General features: G+C 45.5%; 1 protein-coding gene across 1 annotated transcript in view; it reads right to left on the bottom strand.

Moving 5' to 3' along the window:
* The window catches only part of megf11 (multiple EGF-like-domains 11), a 59,810-nt gene that overhangs the window by 11,571 nt on the left and 22,829 nt on the right, over positions 1-25,410 (bottom strand). The window contains exons 6-13 of the mRNA XM_076042835.1: positions 16,986-17,232; positions 16,769-16,889; positions 14,571-14,707; positions 12,047-12,259; positions 11,366-11,540; positions 5,363-5,483; positions 3,916-4,079; positions 3,703-3,805 (exon numbers count right to left, since the gene is read on the bottom strand). Coding sequence (XP_075898950.1) covers positions 3,703-3,805; positions 3,916-4,079; positions 5,363-5,483; positions 11,366-11,540; positions 12,047-12,259; positions 14,571-14,707; positions 16,769-16,889; positions 16,986-17,232 — 1,281 coding nt within the window. The remainder of the gene's footprint in view (positions 1-3,702; positions 3,806-3,915; positions 4,080-5,362; positions 5,484-11,365; positions 11,541-12,046; positions 12,260-14,570; positions 14,708-16,768; positions 16,890-16,985; positions 17,233-25,410) is intronic.

Here is a 25,410-nt window from a genome sequence, read left to right as displayed (position 1 = left end):
AGCAGATGGATGGAGTGATTTGGTGACCCACCTCATAGGAGGGAAAAATATATCATGGGATATGTAGAAAACTTGTTGCATTGATGTCATTTGAAAATGAACAAAAGCAAAGTAACAATAAAATCAGGGTCTTTGAAGCCCCATGGTATTTAGCTCTTTATTGAAATGAGTCTTAAAAGACTGAAAAATGGTACAGCTATTTTATGACTTCCTGACTATTAACATCATTTCTTCAAGCATTGGTGGGCCGGATTAAAGAGCTTAATGGGGCGCAAATGGCCCCTGGGCCATAGTTTGCCCATGCCTGGTCCATCTATCTATCTATCTATCTATCTATCTATCTATCTATCTATAACCCACACTGTGATCACAGGGCAGATTGGACAGTGGGACAGCAGCGTCTCTGAGTCTTATTCCCTCGGCGTTCAGCCTCGATTGATTTTTAGCCCCAAAATGAAGAAGCCTCTGTTTGGAGAGTTTCTTTGGGCTCACTTCACTTCCTTTCAGACTCAGAGTTTCTGCTTTCCAAATTCATTTTTATTTTTGATCTGACTGGGGCTCCCTGCCAGTGCACTGTGTTGATTAACAGGGTTGGGTCTCCTGAGAGGCCGAGCTTGTCTCCCATTCTCTTTCAGCCGAGCCGGGGCTCGCGTGTGGAGCCGCCAGGGAGGCGCACGGGCTCCGAGTGCACTCTCCGCAAGTGTCCCTGCGTGTTTGGCCAGGTTCCAATCAACAAATGCAAAGCACCTATACGGGGGCTGTGCACTGTGCACGTGGCGGAATTAGCACATTCATCAAAGCGGCTAATTTTCTCGCAGTGATAATAACCGCGTCTTCAAAAGAACATGTGGCAAAATCACATATGCTGGCCGTTCCCGTCGGTTCATGAAATAAAATAGATCACTGCGCTGACACCGGCGCACGCACGCACGCACGCGCGTGCACACACACACAGACACACAGACACACACACACACACACACACACACACACACACACACACACAGACAAACCCTGCAACCTTTCAAGAGCCAGCCCTTAGTTTGAAGCCTCATTTTAAATTTCCTTTGAGTGAGAATATCTGAAAAATAGTGCGGCCATTAAAGCAGCATTAGTGCAGTACCTTTGAATTAAACCTGGAGTAAACTCTGGGGACTCGTCTTATACTGTACCAGCGGTGCCTTACGGCTGCGGTGGAGCAGTAAAGGAGAGGAAATGTTAGTGCTGATGAGGAGGGGGCACGGCAACGGTGATTTAGTCAGAAGTGCAGCCACGGACATCAAAAGGAGGGCAAGGCCCAGTGTTTGAGGTTCTGCGAGGCCGGGCAGGAAAAGAAGAAGGGAAAATAAAACCTGTGACCGCCTCTGCCGACGGAGAAAGAATGCAGGCAGCGCAGCGGCGCGCTTTTCAGTCTAATGGCGGCAAACAGAGTGTCTGTGGATGAGGAAAAGAAAGCGGTGAGAAAAGCCAGAAGCTGAGGTCTCTTCAAAGCCGGTTTTCCTCTGAGAAGTGCCAGAGGTCTCACCATCCAATTTGTGCAGCGCAGGAGAGCAAACGTCTCTCTTTCTCTCCGCCGTGCATGTAAACAAACAGCCACAGCGGTATCGGCTGCACGTCACCAAACCAGGGCAAAGGTGAGAGGTGGAGCCCTGGGTTTTTACATTTACTGTACCAGTCAAAAGTGTGGATACACCTTCTCATGCAATTATTGTTCTACACTACTGATAGACACTGAAGTCATCAAATATATGAACAAGATGTATGTAATTATGCAGCAAAGAAAAACAGGTTAAATAACTCTCAATATGCTTTTTATGAAAGGCTATTTTGGAAAATCTACTACATAATTCCATGTGTGTTCATACATAGTTATGATGCCTTCAGTGAGAAACTGCAATGTCAAAACAACATTAAATTCATAGAGCAATCTTTTAAGTAGTAGTGTATATATATGTATGTCTATACATATATATGTCTATACATATATATATGTATATATATATATATATATATATATATATATATATATATATATATATATATATATTATATATATATATATATATATATATATATATATATATATATATATATATACATAGACAAATATATATATATGTCTATATATATACACACACACATATATATATGTATACATATATATATATATATATATATATATATATATATATATATAGATATATATATTTATATATGTACACATACATGCCACACTACCACTCAAAAGATCGGACACACCCTACGAATTACTATAACTATATGCATATGTATGTATATATACACATACATATACATGTATATATAAATGAGCTGCCCCTCCGAAAGTGCGTCGCTGCTCCGAGTGTCCACTCACTCGCAGGCCTCTTTGAACCTCGGCTGGCTGATGTCAGCCTTGCGACAGCGGAGCAACCGCCGCTAAGCTGCCCGGCTGTAAGCTCCCGAAGAACGAGCGTCCTGAGAGTTTCACAGCGGCAAAAACCCTCCCAAAAAATGCATCACAGCGGAGAATTGACTGAGGGAGCAAGCGAGGATGAACAGAGAGGCGTTTCCAGTCTGGAAGTTTACGCCGGTGTTTTTACGGCGAGGAACGACTGTCTTGGAGACGTCCTGTGACGCGGAATCCCACATCTTTCCTCTCTGCAGGTGCTCGCCGTCTTTGACGGAGGGGCCTTGAGAGGCCTCCGAGATTCACCTTTGAATCATATACGTATGTGTGTTTGTCCGGCCCATCGGGCCGCGCATCGCCCCCAGCGCTGCACCCCTGTGACTCAATTAAGGCTGACAGATGGTCCCGACTTGTGCAGGATTCAGAGCATGAGAGACCCGGGTTTTTTTTTTTCCTTTTTTTTGCCGCCTCCGTTCTCGCAGATAATAAAACCCACATTGTTTCCCAGAATAAATGCCCTAAGCTCTGGAGGCTGAACGTGGTGGGCTGAGAGCTCACAGGCTTGACCTTTCCCGCTGAATCTATTCCCTCCCCGACTGCACCTCGCCACCCAGGGCTCGCCGAGCAGGTCCTCGGCTCCGTTCCCCCTCCAACTCCCCCCTGCATTTGACATTCAGATGTGATGCTTCATATATTGAGCATAATGATCCTCACCCTTGCTGCGACATTCACAGTCGCCTCTCCGCACCTCTTCTGCCGAGAAGCACATGTCTGAATTGACGGGTGGCAAAGTGCAAACGCGGGCAAAAGAAAAAAAAAAATAAAACAATATAACAATAAAAATGATGATGATAACAGTGTGGATCCAGACTTGGTGAGGGTTCAAAAAAGTCAGAAGACTGGGGATGCTATGATGAAAGTTGGTTCAGTCAGATTCCGCAGCCACCGCAAGAAAGTAGAAATAACTACTTCAATTAGAAGAAACAATTTTATCTGCAGAGTTTTCAGACACTGTGCAAACGCCGTACTGGATGGAAGGCGAAAAAGAAAAGCGTGGTAACAGTATGCGCAAACACCACTTCTATTCCCACGCTGAGTACACTAAGAGGCGAAGACAAATTGAATATTTGATAAACTCGCACAAAGACAAGCAATGAAAATGCCTGAACATGTTGTCGCGCAAATTCAAACTGTTTTTTTCTTTCCAACCGAGATGAGAATAAATAAACACAATTTAGATCCACGTGTTTTGTTTTGTTTTGTTTTTGTTATATACACATTAGAGCAACGCTGACCTGTCCAACCGGGGTGACAGCGGCAGTAGCCGCTCGTCGGGTCGCAACCGTCTGCATGGCTGCAGTCGCAGCGCTCGCGGCACTCCAGGCCATATGTTCCATCCTGAAAGTGATTGAAAGTCGCTGTCAGAACACTGGCAACAACACACAAAACATTACACATGTGGTGCTTTAAATGGGGGGGGGGAAAAAAAAGAAAAAAAAAGGCTTTACTTGGCAGGGCTCGTCACAGTGTTCTCCCCTCCACCCGGGAGAACACGTGCAGATACCGTCCACCGGATCGCAGGCCGCCCCGTTGGCACACAAGCAGGTCTGATTGCATCCCAGGCCCCATGCGCCGCTGGAACAGAGGATGGAGCAGTCCACGCCCTGCCAGCCTGTGGTGTGACAGCGGCCAGACGTGTTGAAATACTGATATTAATGCAAAGCAAGCAGGTTGCTGTTGCGGTAGCGCCGGGTTCACTACAACAAAATCTGGTAACATAATGATGTTAATTTTTAATTTGGTCCCAAAGCCATTCATACTCTAAAGGAAAAAAAGCACTAAAGGAAACATTTATTGAAGCATTAAAACATCTCACATGCACTAATAAGGGAAACCTTTACAATATTGTGATAATAAAAATTTATCACAAGAATTTTTTTTGAGGATGCGTAATGGGAAAACATAATAACAGTCCCTTGATGCAAGAAACAGAATGACCTTATCAGGTTAAACAAATTATTTTCACAGACATTCATGTTTGAATGTTTCTGAATGATTATTAAATGTTGCCCTCTGTAGATTAATGAGGGAAAAATCTTTATTTCTCCATAATTCCAATGTCTCGCTGGAGTTTGTTCTCAGCGCCAGCCATTGCAGCACCCACTGAGCTGTAAGCACTGCTGTAAGCTCTTAATCTTGTTAAGGCTGTGTTGATATAATTAAAAGAGGGCGGGGGTTACGCCTTTATTAGATAGTTCGGAGCAGAAATGAAAGGAAACAAGAGAGGGCAAGATGGGATGCAAATTAAGCGTGCCGTTGTTCACGACTCGAGCCCTGAACCCAAGCTCGAGGGTTCGAAAGGAACAATGACACAATTTAAACAGGGAGTCATTAAAACCGAGATCAACAGACCACAATCAATGCGTTTACTGTGGCCAGATATAGTCTAGGGATCCTAAACTTGATGCACACACTCACCAGCCAGTTTATTGACTAAAAATCTTAAATTGCTCGCTCGCAACAGTGAAGGTGACGTGCTGACGGCCAAAGTGAACATCAGAATGATGACGAAAGAGGATTTAAGGGACTTTGAACGTGGCCTGGTCATTGGTGCCCTGCGGGTTGGTCTATTTTTACAAACTGCTGATCTAGTGAGTCAGTGAGTGGTAGTTGTCTGGAGGAAAATGCTTTGTTAAATCCAGGGGTCAGAGGTCAGAGAGGACAGACTGGTTAAAGACCATAGAAAGGCAACAGTGACGGGTCTCGGTTGGCCCAAAGCGGCGCAGTGCTCGTCATCCATGCTGATCTCGCAATGAAGCTGCTTCACCTTCACTCAAATTACCATCATGCAAAAATATTACCTCTGAAAGCACAACATTTGACCTGACATTGAAACAACACTTTGTTGCGCATCGCTATTGTCATTAACTAAGAGGAACTCTGTGGTGCGGTTACCTTCTCTGCAGGCGCAGGAGCCGTCCACCGCCGAGCAGGTTGCATGGTTGTGGCAGGAGCAGGTGGACGTGCAGCCTGGTCCGTACAAGCCAGGAGGACACACTGTAGTGCAGTCCTCACCCTGAGGTGCAAATAATGCACGGTCACACAAAAAGGAAGGAGGCATGTAGGAAAGTGCTGACTCTGACTGAGCTAAAAATAAATAAATAAATAAATAAATAGCAGTAGTCATACGGCTTAGCGCAGAGAGGAGGAGATGAAGGTTTTATTTACGGAACACTTGGCTCACTGGGTTTTATCTGGACCGGCTCGGCTGTACACGAGGCAGAACAATGTGAGCCGAATGGTTTTTGTTATTGTCACAGCTGAGGTAGAGGAGGGAGGACCACTCGGTTGAGCCTTGCTCTCGGCAAACCAGGATCCACCACGTCTCTCCCGCTAACCCCCTCCATTTAGGTTAGTGTCATGGTGAGTCTCCACTGGAATCACTGGAGAGACTTTAAGACTGAGGCAAGTCTCACCTTATCAGTAGAGCTCATATGCACTGACACTCAGGTTAGTGAGGTTTGCTGCAGCAAGGTACTGAGGTGACGCACTGGGAGATGTAACATCTTATCACATTACACAGCCTTAATCTAAGTAGCTTAAAGCATATTTGATCACATACAGAGTCTAATTTATGATGTCATTGGCTCAAAACGTCAAGCAAAAAAAAAGGTCTAGAGACAGTTTACGTTCTGTGGAAGAACATCTCTGCCAGGAAATTTTACAGACAAACCGAACGACCAGTTCACTTCCCCAATGAGCAGCAGGGGCTGTCACGAGACTTCCTGGGTTCCAGAGCATCTGCTCAGGTGGTCAAGCTCTGAAACAGCAGCGCAAAACCTCGCAGCTTTAGCACAAGCTGTCCATAAAATAAAACCCTGCCCTCTGATTAACCTTGGTGTTCTACAAAACATTTCTGGACCTAATGTGCGTCTTGAAAATGCAGCAGAGAAGTCACGATGAGAAAAAATGAAGATACAAAGAATTCTGCTACAGACAATTTCCTGTTAAAAGAAAACACAACACAAACAAGCTGTTTGTAAGAGTGGATTTACCAGTCTGTGTACACAGAATACGTTAAATCAATCTAGATTTTTTTTTTAATTGCAGTTCTTGAATTTCTGCTGTAGCTATTCAAGACAAGGTTGTTAATGTGTTATATGGGCAGCATTGCAGAGATACATTTATAGAGAAATCCCTAAAAACCTCAGTGAATCCTTGTGCATTTATTCAACTTGAGACTGTTCCCTCCCTCACTATGTGACAGTGAATTCATTTCAGCATCCATAAGATGAGCCAAGTTGAGCCCTTTCAGTGAAATGCCTGTTGCATCTATAAAACTGTAAAATCTGCACGATGACGCAACGGTCCTGTAGACAAAAGATCGTGCCGAGTGATCCACTTGCCGACTGCGCTGATGTAAGAGCTCACGAGTTTGCCACTGCTGCTGCTCTTCAAGACAACAGTTAAATTGCAAAGGACAGAGAGACGGTGTTTGGAAATGATCTCGAGTATTCGGAGCGTCCCATTGTTCGTCTGAGATGCCAAAACTGTTTTGGATCTAAGAGGAATATTGAAAAAAAGAAGAAAAAAAAAAACTCTTTTGTCAGAAGTTCTTTTGTCAAGGCAGCTGGTGACACCCTGTGAGTCTGAGGAGGCACACGGCTGTCAACAGCCTCCTCAGGGCCAACAGTGGGAGTTTGCCGAACGATAATATGATTATGAAAAAATAAATCGGAGGGGTAGAGGGGATTAGAGGAAAACCCACATGAATAAAAGCTCTGGCGAACTGGATGCACGGGAGAAATGCCCCCGAGAGGTCGCCCCCCCCCCCCCCCGAAAAAAAAAACACAGGCGTAGACTTTCAATTAACTCGCTGCTACTGATGAGCTCACCAGCAGGAGATCACTGGCCGCGCCAGACGAGAGGCACTACCTTGGAGTGGAATATCTGAAAAAGGAGGACGTGGAATTCTCCTCCCTGTCCTCTGCAGCCCGCCGTCATTAGAATTTCTCATGTGAGAAGCCTGGGCGCAGCTCATCTCTTCCCTCCCTCCCCCAGTAAGCCAGGGATCACAGCCAGTCTGTGGATTCCCACACCCTGCCTCCCAAACCCTGGCTTGAGTGACAGGTGACACAATGATTTAGAGTTCCAATTAGTGGCCCAGAGGAGCCCTGAGTAGCTCTTGCTTTGCTCGCCAGAGCACCGGGGGACCGCCGGCTGCTCGCTGCTCTCATTATCATTTTGAACTCAGTTTAAACAGGAGGCAGGAGGAGACGCGCCCGCGGACGCCGGGGGCAGAACACACATCTTAAAACATCTCCACCTCCCCCGTGCGCCACATAAAAGGCGGCTCGCGTCTCTGGATGAAATTTTTATCAATCGCCCGCGATAACCTTTGTTCCGCGAGGAACGACAGCCTCCAAACCGCCAACAATAGCAGGTTCGGTTACAGTCGCGGGGGGGGGGGGGAATGGGCGGCAAGAAGTTTTACCGGCCACCGGTTCTAGAGAGAGAGAGAGAGGGAGAGAGAAAGAGAGAGTGGGTTGCAGTCCGGCCGCCTTCAGAGCAAAGGCAATTTAATGGCGACTGGACTCGCGGATGAAAAAAAGAAAAAAAAAAAAAAACCTCACGCGGCCACAAATGACCGCGACGGATTTGGCGGCATCCTCGGCCGCGTTGCATTCCGCTCGGTTTCACCCTCATGGAGCCGCTCGCTCTGCTCTCGGGACGGGAGAAGGAAAAGGAAAAGGCAGCGCTCTCATTAGGCGACTGATTCATATTCCTTCTGAGCCGCAAAGGGTGGAAGTCTGTTGGCGGAGAATCATTATTAATACACGGGCTGTCAGTCCGCTGCACGAGAGTCGCAGGACCTTACATAACCACACGGCAAATGGTGGCAGCGAGCAGACCTGAGCGCTGAGAGGCAGCCGGGTCGACCTCAGCCAAGGCACTAAATTCATACCTATTAGTGTCTTAATGTAATTGGAGAGTTTTTTTTTCCTTTTTTTCCCCCAGAAAGCCTCTCTCTGACACAACATTGATTAGGCGGGAATCCATCGAGACTACATATAAATGGCTCCACTAATTACCAATCAGTCTCACTCTCCTAACAGTTCATCTAAGTGTCGGATGAGTGACTGCGGTTTAAAATTCATGCTGCAAGGCGGCAAAATGAACCCCTGAACCTTCCTGATGAGCCCGGAGATCCCGGCGAGGACGGTGGAAATCGTTAGTTTTTCGCCGCCCACGCAAAACACTTGAAACGTTTTTTTTTTTCTTCTTGTCGCGACGGGTTGCACTTCAAATGTTGTTGCAGAATCTTTCCACGTAGGGAGGGGTTGGGGTGGTGTTGTTGTCAAGACCGCACCAACCGAGACCAAGGCATAATCAAGACATAATCAAGAGAGTGTCGAGATTGAATAAAGACCAAGACAAAACCAAGACTGTCGATAACTGACTATCAAAGAAAAATCAATACAAAACAGAACAAATGACCAGTTTATTTTTTGCAATTCGAGTTTGCTTCTATATTAAATGGAACAGCAAGGTATCTTTCAAACATTTTTCTTAACATTTTGCTGCTTTGTCGGCTATTTTGAACCATTTTCCAAAAAAAATACTCATAAAATTCACTCTGGGTGTCACAAACAGAGCGAAACACGGCAAATGCTGGATTATTTTCCCTTATCATCTGTCACTGTAGTGTTGGCTGAGCGTTAACCGGTCTTGATCAAAAATCCCGAGTCCGCCGAGTACGAGACTGAGACAAGACCGAGAGGAAATGCCTCTGAGTCCGAGACTGAGACCCTTAAAAAAGTGGTCTTGGGATCGAGACGGTCTCGAGTACTGCAACACTAGGTTGGTAAGGTTAGTTTGAGTGCTTGTAGCAGATTGGAAGGGATGGGGGGATGATGGTGCTGGCGATGGTGGTGGAGGGCAATGCCTGAATAGGTAACATGTAATCACTTTGTTCCAGTCAAAAAGACCATGTCCAATTACCACGGCTAAATCAAGTGTGCGCCGCGCTCGGTCTGCTCCATCACTTCGCCTGGTTTCTGCCTCCCGAAGGGGCCGCCGAACAAAGATGCGGCGCGGCGGCTTAGTCCTATCAGTCAGCCCCTTGGGGTGGGGGGGAGTGGGGAGGTCGGCAGTCAGTGTCTCGACATAAAAAAAAAAAAAAAAATCCTTCCGCAGTCTAATGATGATGTGACACACGTGCGGTTGCAAGCGGCCAGCAAGATGGCCAACAGCCACAATCAGAAGTGCATTGCCTAAACAGCGCCCACAGGAGGCGCGTCCGCTCCTGTCGGACTTTATCTTTTTCTCTCTCCCTCTCTCCCTCTCTCTCTCTCTCTCTCTCTCGGCCAGCTTCTGCCCTGTAGGTCTTTTTAATGGATCCAACAGCCCTTCCCAGCAGCAGCCAAAAGAGAACAGGTGGAGCAAATTAAGACACAGTCTGTGGCACAGCTTGGGAGCTCAATTCAGCTCGGCGGCGACGGCAGCGGCAGCGGCCCACTCTAGGACAGAGGCAATTTCCACTGAAATGTGACGGCGACGGCGGGCGCGTGGCCTCGCCGCCTCTCTGTTGCTGCGCAGCGTCAGATTGCGAGACGGAGAAAAGGCAACGAGAAAAGTAACCGGAGCCGCGAACTAACTTGGCGATTGCAGAAAAAAATGGGGAAACTGCGGCCGAGAGTGAAAAATATCCAGGTTAAAGATTTTACTGTCTCCCAAGAGGTCTGGAAATATAGATCCGAGGTTCTGTTCCACTTGTATCTGAGGTTAAGAGGTACAAACTTCTTTTTTTTTCTGTTCTTCTTTTTGTAATATAGAAAATACACAGGATGGGTTTTTATGCGAGCAGGGAGCTGGACCAGAGGATGAATCATTTAGAGGAGAATTTCTGGTGGTGCAGCAGAGCACATCTATTATATGGCAATAATAAAACACCTCACCTTGCTTCTCTCCTGCCTGTTTACAAAAAGCCTCTAAAGTAACGCTGGGAACGCTTCCAACGACAGTGACGTGAACACTTTACTTGGGCCACAAACACCACCAGATATAAATCAAGGATACAACCTCTGTAAGTAAAGCCTACAGTGAGTACACTGTGAGACATCATAGAAACAACACTCGCAACCCTATACAGGTCCCTGTGTGTTACGAGGAGCCTCTTCTGAGCAACAAACAGTTCTATCTTCGAGCAGCAATAAACCATAAAACCATTTGGCAGTTTGAGATGAAGAAAAAAACAAACAATTGAAGCATCTAATAGAAAAACTGCAAATTGACTTGCAGTATTTACAATTTCTGCACAATTAAAAACACAGATTAAACAGAGATTAAAGTGGCAACAAATGAAAATGAAGCAAAAATTTAAATCAAATGATTTTTGCTTTTTACCAATTCCTTCAACTTTTACCCTGTCATTAAAAGTTGGTCACGTGGCAAAGGCCATAAAAATATTCTTTTTGTGTTTTTTCTTTCTAGTTTTCTTGGTGTGCTGCGCATTTGTAGTTGTTTGTTGCTTTTGGATAAATTGTCTTTGTGAAATGTTTGAATAATGTGTGTAGTATTTGTACATTTATGCATTTATGTGTGCATGTTCATATATGTTGAGATATTTTTTAACATATGATTTCAGACCCCAGGAAGTCTAATACTAAGGAGATTACTATTGGGGATCCATAATAAACAAATAATTAAAAATAAAATGAAGTAAAACGAAAATGACTGCTGACCTTGACACACCTTGAGTTTGGACATGACCAAGGTTCAGCAGTATTTTGGTAATCTGTCTTGAAGACTACATTGGAGCCGTGGGGCTCGCCATCATTAAAAAGACTCACATCTATTGACCAAATACCAGATACATTCAAAAGATATGCAACGAGTGACCACAGCAACCACGGCGAGCGTGCACGATTCAAAAAAACAAAACAATTGCGCACTCACGGTGAATCCCGGTGCGCACACGCAGGCGCCTGTCACAGGGTGGCAGTCGGCCCCGTTGCTGCAGCTGCAGGTCAGCATGCATCCCTTGCCGTAGGATCCAGGTGAGCAGGTCTCGTTGCAGTAGAGACCCGTCCACCCCGCCGAGCAGGTGCACTCGCCGGAGAGTGGGTGGCAGCTGCCACATAATGAGAAAGATGGAACAATAACGGCAACAACAACAGAGAGACGAGTCTCCGACACAATCGACACTTGTGTGTTTGTCAGCAGGGGGCAGGGGGGTCAAAGTGCAATGTCTGCGCCGACGGCAATTCATCTGTCGGCGTGCCGAGTGCTCGTCTCCGCCAGATAAGGCGTCCTCTTTCTCCTTCCCCCCTGTAATGACTTCTATTGTTGCCGCCCCGACTCCAGCCGGAATCGGAGCGCCGGAGTTTGCATTAACTATGAATGGCGTCGAGAAATTATGAATGAAGAAAAGGTCGAGATTAAAAAGGCGACTGGGTGACATAGCTGGGAGGGGGTCCAGACTCGGCAATGAGCTGAGGTGAGGCAGAATTGGGTTGGAGAACTCTTTATTCTTGGCGGAGAGAGCTGGAGCGAAGGGGCTTCAATTAGGGCTCCGTCCGTGGTGAGCGTGCGTGCGCGTTCATGTGTCTGTGTGTGTGGTGCCGATGTCTCACTTACCTCACAGTGTTGGTGGTATTACAGGGGCAGATCTTGTCGCAGATGAGGCCGTAGAGACCTGCGGGACAGAACCTCTCCTGGCAATTAGGACCTTTAAAGCCCGTTTCACACAGGCAGGCCCCGTTGATGTGATGACACTTGGCTCCGTTCTGACACTCGCACGTCTGGTTACACTGCGGACCGAAGCTGCCCACGGGACAGTCGTCCTGACACCTGGGGGACAGAGTGCCGCTGTCTTTTAAATAAGGGGAGTCTCGGGCACGGCCGGAGAAATTAGAGTGGAGAGCGCCAAAGTGAATTTCAAGTGTTCAGAGGTCAGAAGCGGCGTCGTACATTTCAACATCAGAGCGGAAATAATGACTTCTAAAAAGGGGAGTGACTTGAGATCAGATGTGAAGCTCCACAGTACATATGCTCACTGTGGGTGGTTTTACTTTAATACATTTCCAAATACTGTTGGTTTTAAAGTTGGATTTGATTTTATGATGAAAAATTCTGATCAGATGAATACATTTCAGTTCTCTATGATATTATCATGAAGCTTTTGCCATCTTTGTACACGTGTCCTTCTAGAGTAATGTTACAACAAAAACTAAAGTAAAGATCTGTGCTGAATAATTTGCTGTGCTAAAATCATTGATAAAAGTTCCAATTTCTGTTTAGCTTAAAAAAAGAAGACTTCTTAGGTTAAAGTGTCTGCAAACTCTGACACAATTTTACAACAATGTCATGGACGGCAACAAAAAAACCACACAAAACGAACAGAATAACATAACACAGAATGCAAATAGAAAACATCGATTCATATACACAGAATACAAATCAATTGAATTTATTTTCTACGGTCACACAGTAGAAAATAAAAAAAAATGGTTTGTCGGCAACGACTGAATTCAGAAACGCTGCAGAGCTTCACGTGAAACGCTGAGAAGAATCCTATAAAGTTAACTCTGTTATTTATTTTATATATTATTATTGAAAAAGAAACTCTTCAATATACCGTATCAGCTATAAAAATCTTTGAAACAATTCTTAGACTCTAACAAAGCTGTTACAAATAGTTCAATACGGTCCACATAAAACAGGCGAGTTATGTTTCATGTTTAAATTACCTGTGCTCCAGTTTTATCTGGGGACCATGGTATTATTATCCAAGACAGCGGGGCGAGCGCTAACACAATCTCAGATTATTCCTGGCAGGTTAATTCACCTGTCACTGGCAAAATGAACGAGAGCAATTTTGCGAAATAATAACGTAAAGGAAAGTTCTTGTCAAGGAAGCGTTTCCATCTCAGAGACAATTGCTCCGGCTGAACTAATAAACCCGCGCTGCCCTGGGCTCCTCCGCCTGGCACGGGGAACTAAAAAGATCTGTGGATTTCAATGAGACCTTAATATAAGCCCATTACTTAGAATTAATGAGTGGATTCCAAACAGCATGTAAGCCCACGGTGAGATCAATGGATCGGCCGGGAGAGGAGCAAGAGGGCCGAGGCAGGAAGACGTGAAAGTTTGCCGGCCGGCCCGAAAGAGAAGATTGATTGAAAATAAAAGGCAGGCCCCTTTCCCCCGATTAAGAGCGCGCTGTCCACCTTCAAATGGCCTAATGGCAACTCGGGAACAGTTAATTCTCCCGAGCGTGATCGTTCCCTCTGTCTGCGCAGTCAGTTTTGTGCCTCATTTGGCTGTCAACAAAGAGAATAGGTCAATGAGTCTCCACGCCGAGCAAGTTGGCACCAAAGCCCTCTTTTGCGCTCGATACTCACAATCCGAAAATTGAAAATAAATAAATAAATAACATTAAAAAAAAAAAAAGGAAACCCATTCAACCAAGTCATTGTCTGACCTGTTTATTTGTTTATTTATTCAATTTAAAAAAAAGGAGCAGGAGAAAAATAACTTCTCACCGGCGCGGAGAGAATCTGCGGCGATCTGCGGCGTATAACTGCAGTGGTGTATTCTATGTGTACGCAGGTATACGGCATGTAACCACTCGAAACGGTTCCGAATTACCGTGCAACCACTAAAAATGCGCAAAGATAACTATCAGGTCACTTTCTCGAAAGGCGACTAAAGGGAAGTTTTAGGTTCTCATTGAGAGTCAGCCATTTCTTCAGTGTAAATTCAGAGAACTCATTTGTGTTTGCACCACTTTTTGCACTTAATTGCTGAAACTTTATATTTTTATATATACAAGTGTGCTAATTATTTAACCTTTTTTTTTCTTTATTTTAACAAATTCGTCTTGCAACTGCTCGTCAGTTAACTAAAGTCCAGCTGTAAATGACTGTTATATATCTTGTGTTGCTTACAGTACATTTACATTAAGGCCATACGTCATGAGTCTTTCGTGATCTCACTTGTATGTGGATGCATACTTAATGTATTACTGAGCATGGTGGCTTTTGTTTCGTGTTGTTTGAAGCAGCTGCTGCTGGACAGATGTGTACTGAGAGGTTGGGAGTGCGGGAAATAAAAATCAGAGTATAACCACTCGAGTAAACTAGACTCCAGCACTGCGTACCTGCGTCCGCTGAAGCCGGCCGCGCACTGGCACTGTCCTGTGACGTGGTTGCACAGTCCGCCGTTGCGACACTGGCAGTCCTTGCTGCAGTTGATGCCGTACTTGCCGAGAGGGCACGGCTGGGCACAGACAGACCCCTGCAGAGCAAACAGGTAGCAGTGACGCTAGGTAGCAAGGGAAACCGCTGGAATACACATGGTTAAAAAAAAACCCAAAAAACAACACCCCTGTACTCAGAACACAACTCTTAGTTGCTGATGTTTATGAAACTGAACAAACTTTCTATGTTCCAGTTATTGATTTTAACCAGGGTCTGCGCTCCACCTGTCACTAATCACTCCTTTTATTTTTATTTATTTTTATTGTTTTCAACATCAGACAGGAATCCATTTAGAAGTCTGTGGCAATTAAAGGCATCTAACAGTGTGAGGCGGAAAAGAAAATGTGTTTTTTAGTGAACAGACTCATGAGGAATGAGTAACTGTTGCGCTTTGAGCCGCTCATTTATCACTTTGCTGACAATGTAACTTATTGGCAATAGATGCTGCTAAATTTCACACCCCAGGCCTTAAAAATGCGTCCTTAAATTGCAGAAGAGAATGATGATGACAATAACAACATAACGTTTAGTTTTCGGACTCGTACTTCATAACCGCTGATAATCACTGCGCCGCAAATGATCATCTTTGTGCTCAATGTGCTTCACCAAAAAACATGACAGAGTCTCTCCTCATCATTTTTCACCCATCTTGTTAGCTGTCTGTCTCAAATAATTTAATTTAATTGCGATCAGTGTTCCACAGCAGTGATCAGAAAGAGCTTCAGAACAAAAAAAATGAAATATTCATTTTTTGTTAATAAATATTATTAAGCATCTTAAATGACTGTATCAACTGCAAAATAAATACATTTTTGGATCACATGACTTACTGAACAGTAACAAGCAGTCATGTTCCATACCACATTAAATATTTAATAATATAAGTGGGTCATGACTTAGCCAAGCTAAGGAACCCAGCTTTGGATGAGTTTACACTTCTGTCCTCGATTGAGCCATTAGACAATATGAGAGAGACTAATAAGTGTCAGGAAGACAAAAGCGACCCGCTGTATGTCACCTGGTGGCAGCCTCTGTGTCTCGCTACTGTAATACATCACATCGCACCGCATTACATCACGGAAAAAGGCCCTCAGAGCAACTCTCATACTGTTGACCGTGGGTGGCCGTGCTCGCTCGACATAACTTGGTTAACAGGAGCTCCATTCTTGTCCTGCAGGGAGGGAAGACTCTCCTGTTCTCATTTATTATTGAACACAGCATATTGATCAAGGCTCCCTGACTCGTCTGCCTCGGCTTCGGAGACATAAATGCTTTTTTTTTGTTTTTTTTATTTCCCTTTCTTTCCTCTGCAGAACACCGTCGGCGCTCAAACGCTATATGCGCTCAGCAGTTCTGGGGAGTTACGAGTTAGGTGCAACATCTTTATGTGATTTAATTACGAAATAAAGACAACTGTAATCAGTTACATTACGGGAAAAATGCGTAATTAAATTACAGTTACTTGTAGAGTAGCACCGTCCTTGGTCATGTCTTACAAACGATCATTATCATAAAGTGTTACCCCGTCCGTGCTCTTTTGTTTCCCATCACAGGTGAAAGTTTGATACTATTCTGATGCTTCCGTTCTCCTGTCAAGTTCGAATTGCAGCAAAAATCGACAACAAAAAAAAGCACACAAAATACACACACATACACTTGAAAAATGTACAAATTGTCTTGCATTTTCAATGGTGTTCATTGAGTGTAAATCACATGTTAAATATGTGGTTTGTCAGCAGGACCTTTGCAAAAATTTGATTAATTTTGCTGATAAAAGGTAGCCCTGATTTTGGACCTCGGAATGATGTCACAGTAAAAAGAGGTTCTCAGGTTTCACCTTCTTATGGCTGTTATTTAGCTGTTGTTGAACTGCTGGAAGCTCAACACTGTCAGAGCTAAACATGTATTTAAAATTTAGAAGAGCAATCAAAATGTAATCAAATGTAATCAGTTACATTACTTTGATTAATTACCTGAACTAGCTGCACTACAATTACATTTTCAGTGGGGTAACTTGTAATTGTGACTAAAGGCATTTGCAAAGTAGCCTAGTAGTCTTCCCCACAGTGGCGCTCGGGCCGGCGTGGCGTTGACCTACCGTCCAGCCGGCAGGGCAGGAGCAGTCCCCGGTGATGTGGTGGCACGTCCCTCTGTTCTGACAGGGGCAGCTCTGCTCGCAGTGAGGGCCGTGGCTCCCGGAGGGGCAGCGCTCGCCGCAGCTGCCGCCGAACACGTTGACAAACGTTGACAGGTGAGCGCCTCCGACGCACATGTTTTCGCGAAGCGTGCGGCGAAGCAACAAGTCAGACACTCACAAGGCTCCCGAGTATCCCGGCGCGCAGACGCACTCCCCCGTCTCGTAGTTGCAGGTGGCGGCGTTGAGGCACTGGCAGGGCAGCTGGCACAGCTTGCCGTAGTAGCCGCGCTCGCAGGGCTCCTCGCAGCGCCACCCCTGGTAGCCGTCGGTGCAGACGCAGGCGCCCGTGATGGGGTTGCACTTGCCGCCGTTCTGGCACTGGCACCGATTGCTGCAGTGAGGCCCCCAGAAGTCGCTCTCGCAGCCTGCAGACACACACACACACACACACACACACACACACACACACACACACACACACACACACACACAGACACGGAGGCGAAACACACTAATGAGAATGCCCTGCAGCGTTTATCCTTGCAAGCATACAACATCACTAGTCTAATAAATGGCAATTATTATAAAGGGCTAAAAAGTAATAACCTTGTCATGGCTGCACATCAAAATCACAATTTCACTGAAATCAACAAAAAAAGACTATTTTATTTATTGGAAATAATTAGACTCCATGACACTGTTTCAAATTTGCATTTGGCTCGTAGCAAAGTGCCGCAGAGGTAGGTGGCATTCCTATTCTTTTTGCCGTCAACCTTCCCTGTCAACAGAAATGCGACAACAAACAAAACTTTGCGCGCAGCCAAAGCCCGGTATCACGTTCCTCGGTGCTTCTGAGCTTCGCTGTCATCCAAAAACGATTAAAAACACATCAGTGAGCACCGCTGTTGGATCTGGCAACCCGCTCCTTCATTACCAACCAAATCAGCCCTTATTCCGAGTCAATGCCACCTCCAGGGAGAGAGCCAGTTGCAGCAAATTTACAAGCATTTCAGGAGACGCCTAACACATTTATGAACAGCCGGAACAGATGTTTCCAGCTGTTCCAACTTTGAGTTTCTCGTTGCAGGGATAAAACAACATCCAACCGGCCTTCATCTTTACATTCCAGCGCTGTCTTGACTCCTGCACCGTGTCATAGGTTACAGGAGTGAATCTCAGGGCGCCTTGAGCAAAAAGCAGACCAACTCCCCAAAGAGCCAACAGTGTCAGACGATCACGCACGCACGCACGCACACACACAAGCACAAGCACGAGGAGAAATAATCAAACTTCAGACTGAGAGAACGTGAGGCTCCAGACAAAATGAGTGTGCAAGCACCAAGCCTCTGCCCCCTCAACCCCCCACTCAACAACAAAAGAAGGTAAGAGGGGCGTGGAGGTGGGCAACTTCAGTAATCCAGCCAACAACACAGCAAAAACAGAATTCACATCCCCTGCCAATACGAGCCTTTTAAAACATTCATCAAATTCTAACCAAGTGGGCAAAGAAAGCTTCTGGCTGAGAAATGTCTCGCACAAGGAGCTTAGAAACGTTAAATCTCATAAAGTGACAGATTGATTAATGAAGTTAACTGGCGAAAAATCATTTATCTCTCTGTTAGGCTCTAAATATCCTGCGCTTGTATTTACTGGACAAGTCTATACAAATGAGATCCCAAAAATCACGTCTGTTGATTTTTTTTCCTTTTGTCTTTTTTCCAGTCGTGCGACATCTTGTTTTATTTTGTTTCATTTATCCCAATGTGATTCATCTATTTACGAGTCCGGTTAAAATGACTACAAATCTGTGGGAAATTAAGGCGCTGGCACTTTCCAGACTTTGGATTGGAAAACGTTAATAGGAAGTCTCTCCCTGTGGATTAGTATCCAGCGCTCGGAATCTCAGCAAAAACAACTGCACTTTGTTATATTAGAATGCAGGCTAGTACGTATACAACAATACCTTTCATAAGGTTTATTAAATCATTCCACATTTTAAAATCTACTGAAGCATTCTATACTGATCATTTTACATGCGTATCATGGCCTACATATAGAAACGGAATGAAGAGTTGCTGTAAATTTTCAATGCAAATGAGTAGAGATTCACTTTCTCAGACATTTTGCTGAAATGATCAAGAACAGCTCAGATGTATATTTCACTGCGAGCAGATTTGGTCTTGTTGTGGCTCATTCATATCAAGAGCAGAAGGAACAAGTGATTTTAAAGTAATAGCTTCTGACTCGCATGTCAGTGAGGGCAAATTAACCTACTGACCTGTCAAATAGTCAGTGAAAAGCAATTTTTTTCTGTCTGTCAGCTGGAGAGGGAAACGAAAGCAAAAAAGTAACTTCCTGTAACTCTCAGTCTGAACAGTGAGCAGCCAAATTAGTGCCGTCAACTGTGCAATTTTGGCTCCAGAGAAAATTGGTTTTAGTTGCATAATCTTTACGCTTTGCGGGGGGGGATCCAGCATAAAAGAGGGTAAAGGGGCTCAGTGACACGTGCCGCACCTAAAGGAATGATATAAAACAAGCAATTTCTAAATTCTGCAGGGCACGGCTCCCGCTCAGACAAAGTCAATATGCCGAAAGCAAACAGAGAGGTAATCTTCGGGGTGAAATGAATGACCAGCGTTGATGTAAAGGCCGAGGCCGAGTTCAGCTTAAGTGCAGACATCATTTTCGCCGGGGGCTTATTTTTCCTTAAGGGGTCGAGTCGCAACTTACAAAGCGATTAGTTTGTCTTCTTCGTCTGAAGCGGCTGCTGCATCCATGTCCACAGCCGCCTCTTGGATGGCGAGCGCTCCGCTGCTGATTCTTCACATCACGGCAGCCTCGGTTGTGAACGTGCAGGCGCTACCTGATCCCTCCCTCCATGCTCAATTGGACGGAGCTGTGATCTGACCGAGTGAGAGCCTAATGAAGCCCTTCTCGTGGTCGCTGCCGACTCCTGTTTTTCCAGGAACTCAGCGGGGAGATGATCAGTCCATCCCTGACACGGACAGGTCTGCCCTGAAGGGGGTCTTGAAACACCGGGCAAGTACAAAATGACTTCTGCCGTGGACGGACTGGAGGCCGCATTACGGGGCTAACGCTGATTTGATCTAATCGGCCGCTGGTCTCCAGTCTGGCGAGAACGAGATCCCCGAAGGTTGAGCTGCTGCCACGCAAACGACTCGGCCACATTAAATTTGAGGGGTGTTGCGGGTGGCCGGCAGGAAAATGGATGTGCAGTCGGTGCTGCATCCCGGCTGTAACACTCTATAAGTGCCGTTCAGAGCTCCGCAGCTTAAGACTGCTCCCCCAGCACTGCAAAAACACGCTATTTAACCAGAGACGCCACTGCGGTAGTTTCAACTTCAAACCTGGGCCGTTTGCACAGAGAGCATTTTAGATTCCTGCATATGCAACTTAAAATTCTGTATGTGCCGGTGCAAAAATAGAGCAGTGCAGGGAAAACAGAAATGAACTTAACTCCATCCAGCACTTCATTTGCAGACTTTTCTGGCGCTTAGGAGCTCAACAAATGTTACCATTTGAAGATTTAAACCTTCTTTAGCTTGCAGTTAGAGGCCTCAGCACATTGAGAGCAAAGCCCATTATCTCGCTGTCTCTCTCCTACACAGAGGTTCTCAAATTTTTTACCCGGCGGCCTCTCACTTTGTGGCTCTGACGGCATTTAACTGTGATTAAGGAGTCAGAGTTCGTGATGAACTCCAGGCGAAAAACAAAGAGAGACGTCGGAGGAGAGAAGCATGTACCGCGAAGGCTCCAGCTTCCAGGGAGCACAGGCTAAATTGTGTACAGTGATGAGAAGTCCCGGAAGGATTCGGTGCGTGGGCAGCAAAGCCCACACAAGTCTGAAGGCAGAGACGCACCAATCGAGCCCATTAAGTGATGTGGCCGGGGTCAGCACTCCTAACCAGGGGACGCACACAACAAGCAGCCCGGACTCGGCAAAACAGTGGGAATGTGGATAACCTCACACTCAGGGAAAGGTCCAATCCCAAGTCGCTGGGCTTAATCCCCTGGGCTGGAACAAAACAGATCACGGTGAGAGGTAGCGGCGCCGAGTAAACTTCTGAAGGTGATGTCCAAAGAATGGCACTGCGAGAGCCAAGACGGTGCGGCACGGCTTTGAAGTGCGCTCAAGAGTGTGCTTGCCTTCAACTGGATTAAAACAAAACAGCTTTCAGTGAGTGACGCCTTCCAGAAGTTCCCCTGAACTTGGTCCAATCGGCAGGATGTTCTTTCTCTTACAAGAGCGACATCTCACAGGGACTACCTGGGAGTGGATGCCTCCATTTAAACTGCACGATGAAGTTGTGTATTGTGCTTATAGGCGAGCGACAATGACTAATATAGTATTAGCGCAATGGTGGTAGCAAAATTTGTGGCACAATATATCATCTAAGAATATATTGCAATAATTGATGTGACTGACGCAGGTCTGCATCATTTACACAACACACAGCAACAACCATGCCACTAAAAAAAATACGAAAAATTATGCAAATAGACGCTTTAAAAGAGCAATGAGCATTTCATTTTGGAGATTTTTCAGTACTAATTAAATTAAATTTAAATAAATTATAAATACAAAATAAAATGTGTAATATTTGTTATATTTATTGGAGTTTTTTTTATTCTTTTATATAAGGAAATATTATTTATGGAATAGTCCGATTTAATTAGAGCACAATTAATTATTTTTAAATAATAAATGAAATGAAACTTTACCAAGACAACAAATAACAACAACAAGCAGCTGATTAGTTGGACTCTAAGGTAACATCAAAAGACATGCATACAAACAACAACACATCTGAATTAATTTTTCATGTCCAGCACAGCAGGGCGATGCAGTAATCCTAGCAACAGGACCTCATGTAAACCAACCAGAGGTGGCTGCAGCACACAGTCAGAAACGCACTATTGCTGCGAGAATATTTGGCACGTGGCCCAGCGTCACAGCAAAGTCACATGACCGTCATTAACACACGCTGCAGACTCTGGAGTCAAACCTGGACTCGCGCCGCTTCAGCTCCAGGGAGCTTTAACTCCTCGGCCCCGGCCTGCTCTCTGGCACCACTTGTGGCGAAGCAAAGCGCCGTGACTTATTGTCTCAACGAGTCCCCTGCAACCTCCCCTTACTCACACCCCACCCGGCCGCCTGAGCGAGCAGCCACACCCCCGCACACCCCCGCTCCCTCCGGCTCACCGTCTGATTCGTGCCCTCGTTCCATTTCCTGACAGGACCCAGTTCTCGAACTGCGCTCGGCGCTAATTATTGCGATTCACCGTTTCAAATTAAATAAAGCAGTGTTTTCCTTTTCTTGAAGCGTATTAATGATTAAAGGATCATTTACATGGAACGCCGACGCACTTGTGCATACAATTTAGCCCGGAATACGTTATCTTCTGCTCTTCTGACGATGCGAGTCGCTTTGTAAAATGGAGCTATTCAATAAAAGACCAACTAAACATTTAGCTATTCATCACAGCTGGTTGACTCAATGACGCAGACTAATAGAGCAAGGAGCAGATAGAACTGGTGGCAGGGTCTTGGGGGGTTGGGGGGGGGGTAAAGGAGGGAAACTGATGATCTTTGTGTGAAGGGGTAAATTTGCGGAGCGATAAATGTCTCTCAGCTTTGTTAAACCCGCGGCTGTAAAAGCTGCCAATACGCCGCACAATGGGGCCCCGCCGCCCTGCCGACGCCCATTACGCCGTTATTTATTAGCAGGCCAGGAAAACCCGGACTAGACAAGTAAATAGTCGGTATATGTCGCCGGCAGCCTGACGGATGAATTTCTAAATGCGCGGAGCAAAATGCCAATAGTCGTGGGGGCCGGGCTTTTTTCGCTGAATTGTGATGGTAGCGCGCCGCCGTTGGGCGTGTCGCTCGCCACGACCCTAATTCATCTTCGCCGGCCGCGAGTTTACATTCCTCCCAAGCAAGGAGCGTGCCGAGCAGAACAACAAAAGCGGCGGAATCTCCGAGCAGGCGAGTTCACTGTAATGCACCATAACCTCCTCGACCCCCCGCTTCCCCTCTGACCCCCCCCCCCCCACCTCCATCCGATGCTGCTGGCGAAAGATGGTAACAAGACCCGACTTTTGCCCACTTGCTACCACAAAACTAATGAGTGAATAACTTAATTCCTTTAGGGGGACGCATTACTGATTAAAAAAGGCCCGGACTGATTGTTTATCCTGGAGAGGATCTGATAATTTGTTCGAGTTCCATTCAGGATGTGAACCCGGATCGATGCGAGCCTTGCGGGTGCCAGGCGCCGTCTCTAACAGGGTTAGCGGCGAGCGGCGGTCGACCAGGAGAGACAAGGTGAGGTCATCTTCCGCTTCATCCCCAGAGCAGCTTCTTCCTCTCCTTTTCTTTTATGAATTCAACTTGAGAGGAGAGACGCCCTCGCCCGCTCAACGCTCACCTGACGCGCCTCGTAAAATCCCCTGGGTCAGCAAATTGTTACACAGCCCACTGCCCCATCCAATTAATGTTAATCATGCGGCCCCGTCCTGCCGCAAACAACTGTGTCCACAACAACAACTGAATGAGGCTCACTGTGTCTTCATGAGGTACAAATTATTATTGGTGTTTTTCTTTTATAACAGACTATTTTGAGATGTCATTTTCATACTTTTCCATGTTTGGACGGTAGCTTCCGTCTCCCTGGGGAGGTCACCTGGTTGGTGTTGTGTGATGCGTATTTATCAGCTGGTATCAGCTACCGTCCAATCACGTAAAGGATATGAAAATAACATCTCAAAACAGTCATGTGTCTGTGATTAAAGAAAAATGCTGATACTGAGTTGTTTCTACATTTTTTTTTGATCTACAGCGGGTGAACGCACAAAGTGCACAGCGACTCCATTGTAAATAACACACAGGGGCGCCGCGCACAAAAGTGGATCAGTAGCTGGGGCCGCCCAAAAAACAGTGTCAACCCGATAAAGGCAGACTTGATTTGCACACATTGATTTCCTATTTTCAATTATTAATTCTAATTGGGATGAGGCAGATAATGCCACGGGGTTTAGGGTCGATGTGGTGGGAGGCGGCCTCGCACCGTGGAGAACGGTGTGCAAACCGTGCGTGCGTGAGCGCGCGCTACAGCAACAGTAATAGAAACTTTCCTCATCGGCGTTATCAGAAAGTCAAAGGATCCTCAGGGCGGGCCGCTAATGAAGACAAAGCGGGCGAAGAGAATTTATTCAACTTCTGTCCATGGGTTCGGTTGTCAGACGCTTTAATGCTCCGCGAATCTGCTAAATTTAACGGAAATAATTCTTTACGCACGAGTCGCTGACAAATACCAGCGCTGTCTGCAAATGAATGAAAAGTATTTATGATTCATATTCTACTTTTTTTTTTTTTATGGCAACCCTCTTCCATTAAGTAGAACAAAATGCAGACTTTTAATTCCAGAGGGTTATTTTTTATCCTCACGATTCTCATTTTGTTCTGAATAAACAAATTTAATGTCTCTGTCATCAAGGCAATTAAAAGTATGGCAGGTTCTTTTGCATGATATTTTTCTTATTCCCAACGATGGATTGCAAAGATTAAGACAGTACAGATTAATACTTTGCGGTAAAAATAACTCAGACTGGTGCGAAAGCTTGAAATTGATAATTCAGTTTGATAGAATACTTGTAATGTCTTGGAAATTACATAAATACGGATGAAATAAATGACATTACAGATTCCCGAGATTTCACAGTGAAATTGAAAACGAACACTAAGTCAAGATGAAATGAACCAAACTTGGCAAAATGCCAGTCCTTCATCTCTTGGCCTCTGATGTGTTTGGGCGCAGTGTTAAAAATCCAAGCGTGCTTTTATTTTGAGAGGCCAGACACTGCTTTTTTTTTTTTTTTCCCTGTGCGCTGATCAGAGGGATAACGGAGGCAGAACATCGACCTGGTTCATTAAAAGAGCATGAGCTCTGTATTTGAGAGTGCGACGACTGTATCTGAGTGTTTCATGTGACATGCACGTGGAGCGATGCTGTGGATGGATCTGGGGCTGGCAATCGGGGGATTGCAAGCTTGAAAGAGACTTCTAAACCAGCTTGTTTTAACATTAACGTGACATCAATTATCAAAAGAAAATGCTGAGCCGCTGCACCGGAGGAACCACAGAAATTAGCATGAGTGACGCTCGACGCGATGCATGGATGTTGAGAGACACTATATTCAATGTCGGATTTTGACATGAAAATTGTTCACATACATTTGGCGTATTCCAGCGTGAGAATTCTTCTTCTTCTTCTTCTTCGTCTTCGTCTTTTCCTCTTTTAATCATTACTGTACAGACAACCTAAATGCTCCAGTTATTACTGCGGGGTCAAATGTTATGAAACTGGCTGCTGGCCTCTGGCAGACAAATAAACCTGTCACAGACAATGACCCCGTTGGTCAGATACTGCTCAGAATTAGCATACAGCATGTCCACTCCAATCTTGTGCGGCATCTCGGCATGAGGAGCCCGGAGTGAAATGTAGATAACAGTCATTACCGTGTGTGCCTTGGCTTTTCATTTCCTTGGAAATGTCCCACAGCATTAATTACCTGAAGCC

This window comes from Nelusetta ayraudi, unplaced genomic scaffold (assembly GCF_046127955.1).
Source record: "Nelusetta ayraudi isolate G7.1 ecotype Tasmania unplaced genomic scaffold, CSIRO-AGI_Nayr_v1 ptg000071l, whole genome shotgun sequence".
In the NCBI taxonomy this organism is placed as follows: domain Eukaryota; kingdom Metazoa; phylum Chordata; class Actinopteri; order Tetraodontiformes; family Monacanthidae; genus Nelusetta; species Nelusetta ayraudi.
Note: the sequence above shows the minus strand (reverse complement) of the source record. Positions and strands in the feature narration are given on the sequence as shown.